Genomic DNA, 17,059 nt, shown 5'->3' on the forward strand with positions numbered 1-17,059 from the left:
ACAAATCATTCATTTACTCATGAAAGAATTATATTTATTTAAAATTTGCGTTGTAACATTAAATGAACACACTTTTTTTTTTTTTTTTTTTTTTTTACAGTTTGACTTCCTGAGTTTTATGTTGAGTGTTGAATGCATTTAGCTGATCTCAGGGTCTGACTGGAGCACTTTTATCTAGTTTATTGGATTTATTAGATTTATTTGATTAGATTTGAACACTATATATATATATATATATATATATATATATATATATATATATATATATATATATATATATATATATATATATATATATATATATATATATATATATATATATAGGTCCTTCTCAAAAAAATTAGTATATTGTGATAAAGTTCATTATTTTCTGTAATGTACTGATAAACATTAGACTTTCATATATTTTAGGTTCATTACACACAACTGAAGTAGTTTCAAGCCTTTTAGTGTTTTAATATTGATGGTTTTGGCATACAGCTCATGAAAACCCAAAATTCCTATCTCAAAAAATTAGCATATTTCATCCAACCAATAAAAGAAAAGTGTTTTTAATACAAAAAATCCTTTTGCAGAAATGAATGCTTCTTTGTGGCGTGGCATGGAGGCAATCAGCCTGTGGCACTGCTGAGGTGTTATGGAGGCCCAGGATGCTTCGATAGCGGCCTTATCCAGAGTGTTAGGTCTTGCGTCTCTCAACTTTCTCTTCACAATATCCCACAGATTCTCTATGGGGTTCAGGTCAGGAGAGTTGATAGGCCAATTGAGCACAGTAATACCATGATCAGTAAACCATTTACCAGTGGTTTTGGCACTGTGAGCAGATGCCAGGTTTGCTGAAAAAGGAAATCTTCATCTCTATAAAGCTTTTCAGCAGATGGAAGCATGAAGTGCTCCCAAAATCTCCTGATAGCTATCTGCATTGACCCTGCCCTTGATAAAACACAGTGGACCAACACCAGCAGCTGACATGGCATCCCAGACCATCACTGACTGTGGGTACTTGACACTGGACTTCAGGCATTTTGGCATTTCCCTCTCCCCAGTCTTCCTCCACACTCTGGCGCCTTGATTTCCTAATGACATGCAAAATTTGCTTTTGTCCGAAAAAAGTACTTTGGACCACTGAGCAACAGTCCAGTGCTGCTTCTCTGTAGCCCAAGTTAGGCACTTCTGCCGCTGTTTTCTGCGTTCAAAAGTGGCTTGAATGCGGCACCTGTAGCCCATTTCCTGCACACGCCTGTACACGGTGGCTCTGGACGTTCTACTCCAGACTCAGTCGACTGCTTCCGCAGGTCCCCTAAGGTCTGGAATCGGTCCTTCTCCACAATCTTCCTCAGGGTCCGGTCACCTCTTCTCGTTGTGCAGCGTTTTCTGCCACACTTTTTCCTTCCCACAGACTTCCCACTGAGGTGCCTTGATACAGCACTCTGGGAACAGCCTATTCGTTCAGGAAATTTCATTCTGTGTCTTACCCTCTTGCTTGAGGGTGTCAATGATGGCCTTCTGGACAGCAGTCAGGTCGGCAGTCTTACCCATATTTGAGGTTTTGAGTAATGAACCAGGCTGGAAGATTTTAAAAGCCTCAGGAATGTTTTGCAGGTGTTTAGAGTTAATTTGTTGATTCAGATGATTAGGATAATAGCTCGTTTAGAGAACCTTTTCATGATATGCTAATTTTTTGAGATAGGAATTTTGGGTTTTCACGAGCTGTATGCCAAAATCATCAATATTAAACAATAAAAGGCTTGAAACTACTTCAGTTGTGTTGTAATTGAATCTAAAATTATATAAACAGTCTAATGTTTATCAGTACATCACAGCAAATAATGAACTTTATCACAATCTGCTAATTTTTTGCGAAGGACCTGATATATATATATATATATATATATATATATATAATATAATATAATATATATATATATATATATATATATATCCTATATATATATATATATATTGTATATATGTCTATATATAACCTGTCTAAGAGGTTAACTCTTCTCTTACTACGAAATGAAACTAATTTTTATAGTTCTGATACAGCTATGTGAACAATACTGTCATGTGTAACCATAATAATCAAGAAACTTTGTTGCCGTACCATGACTGCAGCAGGCATAGTGAAATTATGCAGCACTGATACCTGTTTACTTAGCTGGGGACTATTTTCATTGGATCTACATGATGCAGACATGATATGGCAACAAAGTTTCTTCATATGCCAAAATGAGAGTATAGTTCCTAGCCATTTTCCATTTATTTTCTTAACACAACGTAACTACAGAATAGTCAAACTTTAAATTAGAAAATTAGTTTTTTTTTGTGCTAATGGTCTAATCCAATTCAATGATCTATGCTAAGCTATGCTAAAAGTGCTTCAGTCAGACTGATTGTTTGAATGGATTCAAAAATGGTAAAACTCAACTGTTTAACTTTGAGCCTTTTAAAGGCCTAGTGTTCTTTTAAAGTGGACACTTTTTCCTTTATATATAAAAACACTATGATTTGATGCAGACACCAAAATGGGACATCTCATCATTGAGTCTACAGTATGATGCGTTATGTACCCATATTTCAAAGGCTGTTTAATTTTTGGATCTCTCTGATAGACCTGTTTGTTTGTTCCAAAAAATCCACTATATGTATCTTCTAAAAAGCTTATTTTGTCTCTCCAGGAGCAGGAGGAAGTTTATCAGCCTGGCGACGCTTTTGATATTCTCTGTCCAAACAGAGCCAGTGAGGTTGAAGAGCTGCTGCTTAAACTGGATCTGCAAAAGCAAAAGAACTGCACTGTTCAAGTTAACCTGCTTAAAAACACCAGCAAGAAAGGTATCGCAGCCTTTGTTGACACAATCAGTGGCACTAAGAACAAACTGTCCCAGAAAAGAGATAAAATAATGTATTCTGGCCAACAAGTCAGACACCAGATTAAGATTGAACAACCCGAAACCTTGAATAAATGCATAGCAATGTTTTTTTCTTTTACAGCAGCAAAAGTTCCACTTCACATCCCACAGAATGGCTCTTTGCAGTTTATTCTCACCTGGTGTTTAGAGATAAGGAGCTCTCCGAAAAAAGTAATTTTGTGTTGTTATTAACCTTACTTAATGTGATAGTTGCTGTGCTGTTGAAGTTGTGCACCTTTGAGTTAGCACTATGTACTTAAGCTATACACAACAGTGCTTTTGATGGTTTATTTAGCTTTTTTGGGACTGACATACTTTGTTATTTTTACTTCACTATTGTATTTAAAGGGATAGTTCACCCAAAACTGTCATCGTTTATTATTCATTTTAGACAGATCCAATTGAATCTGTTTTTGAGTCATCAACTCCTCTATTCAAATGATCTGATTACAAAAAAAGAGTTTCTTTGATTAAATGACTCACAAATGATTCAGTCAGAGTGATTCACATTCAGCGAATTTTCAAACTGATTTCAAGTTAAAAACGGAAGTTGCTAATGCTAAATTATAGGATACATTTTTTAAAAATGAAAATCATATGTAGGTTAAATATGTCAACTATGGCTGTTGAAATACACTTCACTCTATGAAGTGAATAAATACAGTAATATCTATTTTTGTTTATTATTGTCTGAATGTGGTAGGTTTTATATAAGAAATAACCTTTTAATTTAGTTAAATCTTTAATTTAAATGGGACAAATTGATGACCTGTTGTTTTATGTATTGTATGCTTATCATTTTAGCACACTTTTATAACCATTTTTTGTTATATGCTAGGCTATAAAGGTATATTTTTGCAATTAGTTTAAATTCTAATTTTATTTGACACATACTGTACACATTCATACACAGTATGATATGCAGTGAAATGCTTATACAACCATCCATGACCTTAAAAAATTAATATCAATAAGATTCTAATTTATGGAGTATAATAAAAAGTAAAAACACATAAAATTGTAAATATAGAAATAAAAGTTATATATCTATATAAAATGAGAGTAAATATTAAATATTTCAAACTTTAGATACGAAGAATGCAGCTATAGAAAATCAAGTGATTAATTATCATCAATCATCATTGTTTGTGTAATGGTAATTAAAGTTTTGGTAATATTATTCTGCATACTGCTAATACTAGCAACAACAATTAATTTACTATTTATTGTTAATACTGGAGTACATTAAAATTCATGTCATTTAGTTGGGTACTTCATACTTCTAATAAAGAAGCATTTTATTATGATATCTGTGCTTTTACTCATGTACTTGATTTGTGTTTTCAGGCATTTTTGCGAGCGTTGGTGGACTTCACTCAAAATGCTTCAGAGAAGAGAAGGCTTCTGGAACTGTGTAGTAAACAAGGATCGGCCGACTACAACAGCTTTGTCAGAGACTCAAATGTGTGTGTGTTGGATCTCCTTCGGGCTTTCCCATCCTGCCGACCCCCACTCAGCCTTCTCTTAGGTCAGTAAACATGCATCTGCTTTTGAAATTGAAATGTGAATGCTTTTCCTTTTCTTGCAATTTGGTTTAGAAAATGCAGCTTGCGTTTGCAATTTTGGTACCAGCAGATGGCAGTAAATCATCATGGGATTAGTGGTTTACGTTTGGGTTCTAGAACTGCAGGTATAGGTTCTGAAAATAGATTTTCAACTTCACAGTAGCTTTAAGACACATTTTAAGGAATAATGATGATAAATTCAGAGATATGAAGTAAAAATTAAAGGTATTGTTCACCCAAAACTGAAAATTTCCTCTCCATTTAACTTGCTCTTAAGTGTTTTCACATTTTTATGAGTTTCTTTTTTCTTTAGAACACAAAAGACAATTTGAAGAATGTTAGAAATAAGTAGCCATTGACAAATATTTTTCAAAATCCCCAAAGAATTGCCATTGAAGGCAATGGCTGCCAGTTTTCAATATTCTTCAAAATATCTGTCCATCAGAAGAGCAAGAAACTAGTTAATTGTAAAAGATGTAGCAGATGAGATTTTTGAAAGTTTTCAAATGAAGTTTTTTCTGCTGACTAAGATGTTTTGTATTTTTTATAACTTATTACTTTCTAATAATTACTTTATTACGTATTTAATATTTCATAATTCACACACAAAAAATAATTGGTTATTGTGCGTAGGAAAAAAGTTATATTTAATTTGGGAAAAAAAGGAGAAAAACTTGAATGGTAGTGTACGTTTTGCAAACTCTGCAAGATATTTGATATTTTCTAATAGGGCAGAAGATAAGGCTGGACGATGTGGCCTAAAATCAAAATCTCGATTGATTGAACATTTTAAATCTGTTATGATTAATGAACGATTATTTTATTTATTCATTGTATTTTTTTGCACTCATAGTTCATGGACAAGTTTTGTACTTAATATATTATTACTTTAATAATTGAAGGAATCATGAATTATTGAATATCAATCCTGAAAAACTAAAGTTAAAAACACACATTGCCTAAAACAATCTTTTCTTATAAAAAAAGTGAAAATAACTAACTTGCACTTTTGGAAATAAAATAAATTAGTTTAAATGTTTTTCATATTAAAAGTATAAAATAAGCAGTATCTCTTCTAAATCAAATAAGTCTTGTATATCCTGTAAATAATATTTTAAACACTACATGTTTTTGGATCTTCTGTAAACAAATATTTTGATGTAAATAATAATTTAAATGTAATGGAAAATATGCCATCTCACAGCATCTCTGGTGCAGCTTCCAATCATCGTCAATGTAGTGCAAAGTAAGGCTCAAGAATGGGTTTATCGTCCTACTTGACCATGGCTGCAGAAGTATAAATCAGAGTGGGGTCACGTGACTCCACACGCGGTAAACAAAATAAAAGATAATATAATTATCATTATATACATATATTACATTCAGATAATATTAAATCTCTTTCTACTAAATTTTTATTGCTTTTTATTTTTGTAAATAAAAGCCAAATAATTTTCAGTTATCGTTCAGCTGACAGATCTATTTATGTTAAAAACATACATCAACAATCTTATTTTGACCTGTATTTACTAAAATCTGTAAACTATAGGTGATCATACAAAATACATTATTTTAAATTATTAGAAATTTCTGACAAATGAGTAAAACCTAGTGTTTCGAAGGATAGTGGTAATAATTAGTATATTGGGACTGCATTGATGCTTTAAATTTGTCTGGTGAGATTATTTGGTGTAAATACTGTATTATAGTGACATTGAAATTTTTATTCAGGGATTTCTATATTTTTTACATTAGCCATTTTATATTTAAAATAATCCAATATTATTTAGGTGTATAGTTTTGAATGTCTTGTCACACAGTAAGCCTCCGTTGTGAAATGCAATAAAGTTCTCCATCAAGGTGAGAAATGTGCTGTCACCTTGATTTTGAGGAACAGCTGGTAGTGCTGAATTTATTAATGCCTACTGTGCTTTAGATATAGAGAACTGCTAAGTAATCATAATACAGTGACCCTTTGCTGATTTATGTGGTCAGTGGATTGTTGCATCAGATGCGTTTGCATGTAAAGTTTTAATCTGTGTGAATATTACTGCGGCTTTGGCAAATTAAGGATTAACAGGGTGATTCTCCACGGCACAGAGATATGCTGGTTCAGCAGTGTTTGACAGCACATTCATATTATTTTCTGAAATCACTCTGCACCGGTCTCTTCTTGACAGGAAGATCATTGTCATCAGTCAAACAGTTTCGTTCCTGACTTTTCTAGTAATAAAGAGCGTTTTTTTCTCTAACAAAACACCATGTGCATTTTTGATGCATTTGTTTGTACTGATGAGAGGCTGTAATTGCAACAGCTGCTCACTATATTGAATGTTTGATTGAAATTAATTGTTAATATTGAGGACCTTCAGCATCCGCATATGGTGTGCTAGAAATGTACAAATTGATTCATCTTTTTAGCGAATTGGAGAAAATTGTGTGTCAGTTGATGACTGATGATGCAGATTTTTAAACACTCTATTTGAGCTGAGAAATGAATTACTTGGTTCTTTAAATAAGGAATATTTACTTAGAAGTGGACCGAAATTAATAATACTATATAAAAGCACAAACTAAAAATGGGTATTTAAATGTCTTTTTTTGAAATGGCAAAGAAATTATGTATGTATGTATGTATGTATGTATGTATGTATGCATGTATGTGTGTGTATATATATATATATATATATATATATATATATATATATATATATATATATATATATATATATATATATATTAGTTGAAGTCAGAATTATTACCCCCCTTTGAACTTTTTTCTTCTTTTTTTAAAAAAAATTCCCAAATGATGTTTAACAGAGCAAGGAAATTTTCACAGTATGTCTGATAATATTTTTTCCTCTGGAGAAAGTCTTATTTGTTTTATTTCGGCTAGAATAAAAGCAGTTTTTAATGTTTTAAAAAAACATTTTAAGGTCAAAATTATTAGCTCCTTTAGCCTATATTTTTTTTCAATAGTCTACAAAACAAACCATCGTTATACAGTAACTTGTCTAATTACCCTAACCTGCCTAGTTAACCTAATTAACATAGTTAAGCCTTTAAATGTCACTTTAAGCTGTATAGAAGTGTCTTGAAAAATATCTAGTCAAATATTATTTACTGTCATCATGGCAAAGATACTGTGAAAATATTAATTATTTTTATACAGCGTCACAAAAATGATGCTATATTGATATATGCACAGCTGTATCCTATATAGACTTCAATGTGTTTCGCTGCAGTTGAAAGTTCAAGCTTGGTAAACTAGCATCACTTGATTGCTTGAGACCAATAGAAGATCAAAACATGACCTCTCTGGGCAGAAATTAAAAATATGGAGCAATCACTCGCTTTTATCAATGTCTAATCATCTTGTTTATTCCCACCCCCTTTTTCCAGTGCCATAAAACAGAATTTCCAAGCTCAAACTCTAGTGTGACCACAACATTATCTGCAAAATCGCATTACGTGATTGCGTGAGACCAATAAAAGATCAAAACGTGAGAAATTTAAAAACATGGCGTAATTGCTCGCTTTTATCAACGTCTAATCATCTTGTTTAATCCTGCCCCTTTTCATAGTGCCGTATGACAGAACTTTGCAAGCGCAAACTCTAGTGTGACCACGGCTTAACACAAAAGAAGATATTTTGCAAAACACTTAATATTTATGTTAACTGAGATGACACATTTTCTCCAAATTTTTTCCTACTATAGAAGTCCTACACTTGCTTGTCTGTCCTAAAAAATCAGCAGAAATGAAACATTGTGTTGTGAATTGAGCTATTCTGAGAAATTAGCCCTCATTCGCTCCACAGATGAAACTCTAAAGGCTGTTGTAAAAGCGAAATTCGAGCCCCAGTGGAACAACCTCAAGGTCACAAAAGCATCTCCATCTCTGATCTCTCCTCTGCTTCATTACAGAACACTTGCCAAAGCTTCAACCCCGAGCCTACTCTGCCGCCAGGTAAAGAGACCTCTTTTAAAACACCTGCGCTTTATATTGGGGCACACAAATTAAAGTGGAGACATATCCAGGTTTTAGGTCATTATTTCTGTCTCCATCCTGCTTTGATGTCGCACGGTTTTATTATAGACAGATGTGGATTCAGTGTCAGTCGACGATACTCTATTTATCATGATCAAAGTAAGCCGCATTTCAAAACTGCCTGCCACTTTTATTTGTTTTCAGCTCTTGTATTTGGCTTGTAAGTGGTCTGGCATCTACACTAATGTCTTATGTTTGCTACGCTGATGCTGGTATAATAACACCGAAACATTAGAGCTCTGAAATATTAAAGTCCGGTCAGCAGGGCTCCCCAGGGTCTTATACGGGCAGGCCATTAAGAGAGAGATAATGAGGTCCACCGGCTTGCTCATGTTCAGGGTTGGTTCTGGATTGTTAGCGCTTAGCCTCTTATTTTCTTTTGCGTTCCACAGCTCCAGCCTTCAGCACCCGGGGAAAGTTCATTTGGTGTTCAATGTTGTGGAGTTCCCAGCACGTCCCGAGCATCCGGCGAGGAAGGGGTTGTGTACGGGCTGGCTGGTTGATCACGTCTCCTCAATCTTGGAGGCCCGTGGGACGGCACCGGCTTCAGAGCGTCCAGGCACATCAGCCCTGCCGAAGGTTAGCACTGTAGACAACACACATTAGCGGAGCCCGCTCACCTTCAAATTAGCTTCTCACAGTCCCTGGGAGGATTTGAGACGAATTGGGTTGTTTGATTTGAGGAAAAAGCTGAACATAAATAAGCTCCGGAGAATGTGGACTAATCCTTGCAGCACAACAATAATTAATAATAATAATAATAATAATAATAATAATAATAATAATAATATGAAAGATGGTGGTTTAGATGCTATCAGTTAAATGTGTGGAAGTGGGTTTTTATAGGTAAGGCAAGATGCTGCAGGTGATTAGGATAAAAGTGAACTAATATTTATCACTTTGCTCCCACAGTTGATTGATTGCATTTGCAAATAAATATTTTAATACACAAACTCTGCATCATTTGATTAAATATGTGCTAATTTGCATACATCTAATGCAAAACATTAGATTTTTTGTTTGTTTTTTTTAGCTTTTTTTAAGTGTAATGGCTACATTGTTTTTTTTATCACTAATTTTGAAAATACTGTAAATAGACAGAAAAGAAAAAATAAATAAAGAGTTCAGATGCAAAAACCTTTAAGTGCTGTCTGAAATTTATATCAAAAATAAAAAAAATTCTCAGCTTCCTTTGTTTATGTTGAGATATTTCACTTTAAAGTTCAGGAAAAGGACTTATTCTTTGCTATAAAAGAGATATTACTGAACATACATACAGGAGCGTGATAAATGCTTATTTTAGAGGTAATTTTCAGATGGCATTGAGAGGTTTTTTGCATCTAAACTCTTCATAAATAAACTACATTTATTTTTACATGCATTTTATTCTACAAAAAAGTGAAACTATACATAATCAAGGCAAGGCAAGTTTAATTGTATAGTACGTTTCATACACAATGGTAATTCAAAGTGCTTCACACAAGAATAAGGAAATATAACAAGAAAATAAAAGTGATTTAAAGAATTAAAAATTATTAAAACAGATTAAAATGTGTTAAAACAGGTTATAAAAAAGATATAAAAAAAGACATAATAGTGCGATCTTTCAGACGTAGCACAGTGCTCATTCTGTAAAGGCACAGCTGAACAGATGTGTTGTCAGTCTTGATTTGAATGTGCCTAATGTTGGAGCACATCTGATCATTTCTGGAAGCTGGTTCCAGCAGTGGGGGCACAGAAGGCAGGTTCACCCTGCTTTGAATGAACTCTTAGAATTTCTAATTTACATGATCCTAATGAGCTAAGGGGTCTGTTAGGTTTGTATTCAGTGAGCATATCTGTAATGTATTGAGGTCCTAGGCCATGTAGTGATTTATAGACGAGTAGTAATACTTTAAAATCGGTCACACTTTATGTTGATGGCCCGTTTGTTGTATTTTAGTTACATTGCATCTACATGTCATCTAATTCTCATAAGATTATAAGTAGACTGTTAGGTTTGGGTTAGTGTAAGTTGACACTTGCGAAGTTTTTTATAGTCAGTTAAATGTCTGTTGAAGGAGCAGTATCAACAGTATCAAATAGACCATCAAAATAAAGTGTTACCTTAAATTCTATTCTGAATGTAACTGGGAGCCAGTGCAAAGACCTGAGGACAGGTGTGATGTGCTCTGAATTTTTGGTTCTGGTCAGAATCCTGGCGGCAGCGTTCTGGATGAGCTGCAACTGTCTGACTGTCTTTTTGGGAAGTCAATTACAGTAATCCACCCTGCTGGTGATAAAAGCATGAACAAGTCCTCATTGGAAATCAGGAAAATAATGAATGAATAAATACCTCTGTAAGAACATTCAGAATATGTATAGGAAAAAACTGTGTGTGCGTCTAAAGTAGAGATTAATGCAGGTTCAGTTCAGGAGAAAAACTAATTTTGAGAAAACTATGTATTGTATTAAAATATGTATTGTAATTGAAATCTACACCCATAAAATCAATAAAAGTTGACAAAAGAAACACTTAAAGTATTTTCTTTATTAGATGCCAAAAACCCAACATCTCAAAATAGACTATGTTTGTTTTTGTGAAACAAAATTGTTTTTCTGTGCAGCCTTAAATGGATGTTGTGGGGGGATTTGAGACTATATATGTCCCATCTGCACTTAAAATTGATTGTATCTAAATGTCACATTCAGGTACATGTCAGAGCTCGTCCCAGTAGCACCTTCCACTTACCATCCGACCCCCGTGTTCCTGTAGTGATGGTGGGGCCTGGGACTGGTGTTGCACCTTTTATTGGATTTCTCCAGCAGAGGTACATTCAGTTTTTTTTTAAGCAATGCTTTTTTTTCCTCTTCACCCTTTTGTTTTGATGTCTCTGAAACTCTATCTAACTCTGTCTAATATTACTGACATTAAGCTGACAATTATGTTAATGTAATGGCCATTAATGTAAATTGAAAATTCCAACTAACCAATGCTAAATGCTAGGTAATGATCAAACTCTGGGGGGTAAAAAACACAAAATTTGTCATTATTGTGTTAATTATAAAAAACATCTAGACAATGACAAAAAAGTAGTCATTAGCTATGTTTCCATCCAAAAAATGAGAATTAACTTTATGCGCTAAACTGGATTATCGTATAAAAGACATGCAAATAAAGCTGCGTTTCCATCCAACGACTCAATTTTTTTTGTAGACTATCAAAAAAAATAGCTTAAAGGGGCTAATAACTTTGACCCTAAAATGAGTTTTAAAAAAGTAAAAATTGCTTTTATTCTAGCCAAAATAAAAACAAATAAGACTTTCTCCAGAAGAAAAAATATTATCATACTGTGAAATGTCATTGCTCTGTTAAACATCATTTGGGAAATATTTAAAAAAGAAAGAAAAAAAAAAAAACAGGGTCTAATAGTTTTGTCTAATAGTCTAATAGTCTAATTAATTTTATACAGTAAAATATAAATGATATCTTTATTTTAATGTTTATTAAACAGTCTAATCCTATGATGTGACTATTGCATATACACACATTACGAAATCGATGCGTAAATGATATATTGTGTAGCCATCATGCTTAGGTTTTGGAGAAAGTGCTTGAAACTGCTTGAAAATGTAATCGTTTTGCTTTCATAATAATCTATGTTACTATCTAGGTAATACTAATTAATTATTTAAAAAAAATGGCACATTTAAGGTGCGAGTAAATTACTTTAAAGAGAGTAAATGACAGTACTGATAATTCTATGTTGGGCTCCAGAGAAAAAATGCATAAAATTTTCCTAGTTTTGTATAGAATTGTAACAAAAAGCAACTAATACCATGTGATGAAGTATGTACATGTATGTAATTTACTATGCTAGGAAAGTTCTGGAAGAGTTTCTACTTGAAATGGGCCTATAAATTTGACCTTGAAATATGTGGAAGAACCCTGCAACAGTTGACGTAAAAATTATTAGCCCTCCTGTGAATTAATTATTTACTTATTTATTTATTTTATTTTTTATATTTTCCAAATTATGTTTAACGAAGCAAGAAAATTTTCACAGTGTTCCCAATTGTTTTATTTCAGCTAGAATAAAAGCAGTTTTAAATGTTTTTTTTTAAACCATGTTAAGGTCAAAATTATTAGCCCCCTTAAGCAATTATTATTATTTTTTTTCAATTGAACCATCGTTATACAATAATTTGCATAATTACCCTAACTTCCCTAATTAACCTAGTTAAGCCTTTTGAATTGCACTTTAAGTTGGATACTACAGGATGTCCCTGGGGTCTTAAAAAGTATTAAAAGTTCATAAATCAATGTAGAGAAATTTAAGGCCCTTAAAAAGTATAAAAAATTCTTAAATGCTTTTTAGCAAGGTATTATACTTTATATAATTTTTGATTATACAATGCATGGCTGTATGCTAAAGTTTGCCTGAAATAAATCTGCGAATATCAGGATGTGGTGCAGTTTATGAAATCAGTGACATCGTACTAGATTTGACATCATGCTGCTTTGTTTACTGCAGTAACCAAGGCAACACCATTATTTCTGCAGGTCTATAGGCGCCAACCTGCTGAAATAGCAGGATTTAATAGATTTTTATTCAGTATATGAAAAGTGTTTTAGCTTTGGATTAGTTTCTCACATAAATATTTAGCAAATATACTGTCATTAAAGTCTCGCCAGTGTTTCCGGTTGAAACCTAACGTGGTTATAAGGTTTTAATGTATAGAAAGAGTCTTAAAAAGGTCTTTAAAGGTATTGAATTTCACTCCCTGATTCCTGTATATACTCTGTACTAGTGTCTTGAAAAATATCTAGTAAAATATTATGTACTGTCATCATGGCAATGATAAACGAAATAAACCAAAATTGAGGGAAAATATAAGGGGCTAATAATTCAGGAGGGCTAATAAATCTGACTTCAACTGTATTTCAATTTTTATTTAAATGAACTGTTAGAAATATCAATGCACTTGTGATCTATAGGACAAAAACAGCCATCATGTGATATTGCTTGTCTATCATATGATATAAATATTAAATGTAGAAAAATAAACCAGGTTTTAAAAGCGGAAAGAAGTTTATTGATTTCGATGCGCAAAAGCAGCATAAAAACAGCTCTAGGGTGATGAGGATAAATCCAGATAGGTTGAAGGAAGAAGAGAAAGTGTAAATGTGTTATTGACCTGCTTGCTGCCACATTATCTGTGAGGCCTAATAGTGTTTCTGAAGACCCTGGTGTTACAATGAAGAAGGGCATAAATTCAGGATGTGGTTGTAAAGGTGTCTTGTGGAGGCCTGTCATCTCGGTGTGCGTGATTTATACTCCGTGCCAGAGGCCTATGAAGAGTGACACTCCAGGACTACATATGAATGAAGCCGTCTGCCCTGGCGCAGGGTTAGATGGTGATGGGATTCCTGCTGTGTGTGTGTGTGTGTGTGTGTGTGTACACCAATAGTTTGTAAGTGTCATGAGGGCCACAGGTAATCACAGGGGTGAATGTCCGAGCCAAACACGCTTGATGAATGTCTGGGGGGTGATGAGAGTGGGATGAGACATTAATGATGAATGACAAAAGTTGTCCTCAAACATCACATCACCTTCCAAACCATCAAGGTCGAGTTATACAGCGGAATGTATTTTGTTTGGCTCCAGGCCATGCATTTATAACAGATTTGTTTATTAATTTTTTCTTGGTGCATTAGTTATATTGGTAGTATGACTGCTATTCCCCTGTACTGTGTATATTAATCATTATATTAGTATGTTAGTGTTATTATCATTACTATTATCACACACACACACACACACACACACACACACACACACACACACACACACACACACACACACACACACACATACATATATATATATATATATATATATATATATATATATATATATATATATATATATATATATATACATATACACACACATACAATTGGAGTCAAAATGATTAGCCCTCCTGTGATATGTTGAAAAATATTTCCCAACAGAGAGATCTTTTTTTCAACACATTTTTAACTTAATAGTTTTAATAACTTATTTCTTGTTTTTTTGCCATGACGAGTGAACATAATATTTTACTAGTTATTTTGCAAGATAGTATTCAGCTTAAAGTGCAATTTAAAGACAATTTAAGTTGCGATTTAAGTATAATAACTAGGGTATTATGTTAACTGGGCAAGATCTTGGATAACAGCGGTTTGTTCTGTAGACAATAAAAAAAATCTTTCTAAAGGAGGCTCATTGTGTCCTTAAAAGAAAAAAAACATAGGAAAACTGCTTTCATTCCAGGCAAATTTGCCAAAAAACACAAACTTCACAGGAGGGCTAATAATTTTTACATTAACTGTATATATAAAAATCATAATCTGTTTTAATATGAGAAACTAGATTAGAAGATAATTTAGTAGTAGAGGTTATTTTTGAAAAATTATAAGTGCACAGGTAAAAAATGTAAACATATAATTTAAGTATTTAGAAGGGAGCAAATATGTAAAGCACTAAACCTGAAAAAAAGATACACATTTGTTTATCAAAAGCAAACTGTATAGAAGCAAATGCATTTAAGTTATTTTAATTTAAACATATAGCAGTTTTAGTTTTTGAGCCAACAGCATATGATGGATGGGATAGAGCAAGATAGACAATATACCCACACGAATACAGGGAGAACATGCAAACTCCACACAAAAACGCCAACTGGGCCAGCTGAGACCAGAACCAGTGACTTCCTTGCTTTGAGGCGACAGTATTAACCACTGAGCCACCGTACTGCCTAAAATGGATTTAAAAGCACCGAATCTAAATCCTTTAAGAAAAAGTCTAGTTCTATCAAGTTTGTTATAATGCATGTTGCGTGCTCGGTTGTAAGAGAATTATATACAAGCAATTTGCACATTTACAAAAGCATTTTCCTAGACATAATCATGCACAATTGTGTAATGAATACAAGACGGATTAGACATGGGCGTGCAGGTTTACCATCAGCATTTGCTGTTGAACTTTGTTTCCTAGCGCTTCACTTGAGATTCTCCTAAATACAGCTACCCTTGATGCCAGCCTTCAATTAAAGATAACGATCACCATTCTGTCAGCAGGACATTGTTTGTGTCACAAAGCTCAGTGTTTCCTCTTTAGGAGCAAACAGCATGGGATGCTTCGATTTTCCTCATCTGTAAATCAATGGCAGCAGGCAGACAGCCGGAAATGTATTGTGCTGTGGAGAAAGTGGGAGAATCTCACAAAAGGTCAAAACCAATTCATCTGTTTGCAGGCTGCCACTGAGTTTTAGGAGGAGAGCACTCAACACTAAAAATAAAAAGATTTATTAGATTTAAAAGTACAAAATTAAAGAACATGAAACATTTTTATCATCCAATGTTTACCATTATGGCTTAATTTGCAGAAGTATTGTTGATGTTTCTGACACCTTAACACCAGTGCAACTGCATTGAAACACCAAAGCGGAACAAAGCTTACCTGTTGTTTATTGATGCACCAAAATTCAAATTCTGAAATGACTGAAATCAAAAGATGCACTAATGAAAATATATAATCAGGTAGTTCATTAAATTTAGAATTTTTTAATAGTATTGAATGGCTTTTCTGAAGTCGTTGTTTTTGTTTTGAAGCTGTTTGATTGAATCACTGATTTCATGATACATGTATACATTTCATGTATTCGTATTGTTTGTTGTATGACTGTGGACTGTGCATTTACATGACAATGTTTTCAACCAAAACCGGGAAACTTTTTATGCATTCTCCCTGTTCGTTTACACGACTAAGTTATTATTATTATTATTTTTTTACAGCATTTCTGTTTTTGGCTACAACGCAGTCAAGTAAATGTAACTGATCAGCTTATATGTTGTACACTGTGCTGCCATTTAAGGTGAATACAGCAATATTATCGTTTTCTACAGTTGAAACATTCAGTTATTGATTACATGACACACTTGCTTTTAACCCATCTTCTCATTTGTTTATTTGGTGCTGCAAGTTGTAGTAAATAGGCTGCACAATATAGCTTTTCAGCATCGACACTGCAATGTGCACATCGGCAATAGTCAATTTCTGGACGTACAGCACCAATTCTTGATTATAGTTGAGGTACTGCTTTTCAGAACACATGATTTTTGGTGTAATTACTTTAACCATATTAGAGCAAAAGTTTATAATTGCATATTTTTAAGGCTGAACGAATTTCAAACAAGTTTAAAGCATTCTGGCACAAGGAATTATAACATTTGTGCTATTTTACTTGTGATTGTTTAATTTCTGTACATGAATAATGCTAGATTCTACAGTAAACCATAAAGCGGTGTTCATTTCAAATGTGTTATTACTCTGTTATATTTATCTATCGCTTGTAATTTATATATATATGTTATACAGATGTAAAATCATCCTAAATCCCTCTAAAATATGAATTCTTCATGAAGCTGTTCAAGTCATCTGGTGAAATTGTATTCATATTGCAATGTATATCACCGAAAATCGAAATATGTCAATTTTTTCCAATATC

The 17,059-nt window shown here is 33.3% G+C and overlaps 1 protein-coding gene across 1 annotated transcript in view; it reads left to right on the forward strand.

The window, feature by feature from the left end:
- The window catches only part of mtrr (5-methyltetrahydrofolate-homocysteine methyltransferase reductase), a 52,993-nt gene that overhangs the window by 6,136 nt on the left and 29,798 nt on the right, over positions 1 to 17,059 (forward strand). Inside the window, exons 7-12 of the mRNA XM_056450629.1 lie at positions 2,682 to 2,835; positions 2,995 to 3,083; positions 4,260 to 4,440; positions 8,404 to 8,446; positions 8,920 to 9,106; positions 11,219 to 11,337. Of these exons, the coding sequence (XP_056306604.1) occupies positions 2,682 to 2,835; positions 2,995 to 3,083; positions 4,260 to 4,440; positions 8,404 to 8,446; positions 8,920 to 9,106; positions 11,219 to 11,337 (773 nt within the window). The remainder of the gene's footprint in view (positions 1 to 2,681; positions 2,836 to 2,994; positions 3,084 to 4,259; positions 4,441 to 8,403; positions 8,447 to 8,919; positions 9,107 to 11,218; positions 11,338 to 17,059) is intronic.

Source organism: Danio aesculapii, chromosome 24, assembly GCF_903798145.1.
Source record: "Danio aesculapii chromosome 24, fDanAes4.1, whole genome shotgun sequence".
In the NCBI taxonomy this organism is placed as follows: Eukaryota; Metazoa; Chordata; class Actinopteri; order Cypriniformes; family Danionidae; genus Danio; species Danio aesculapii.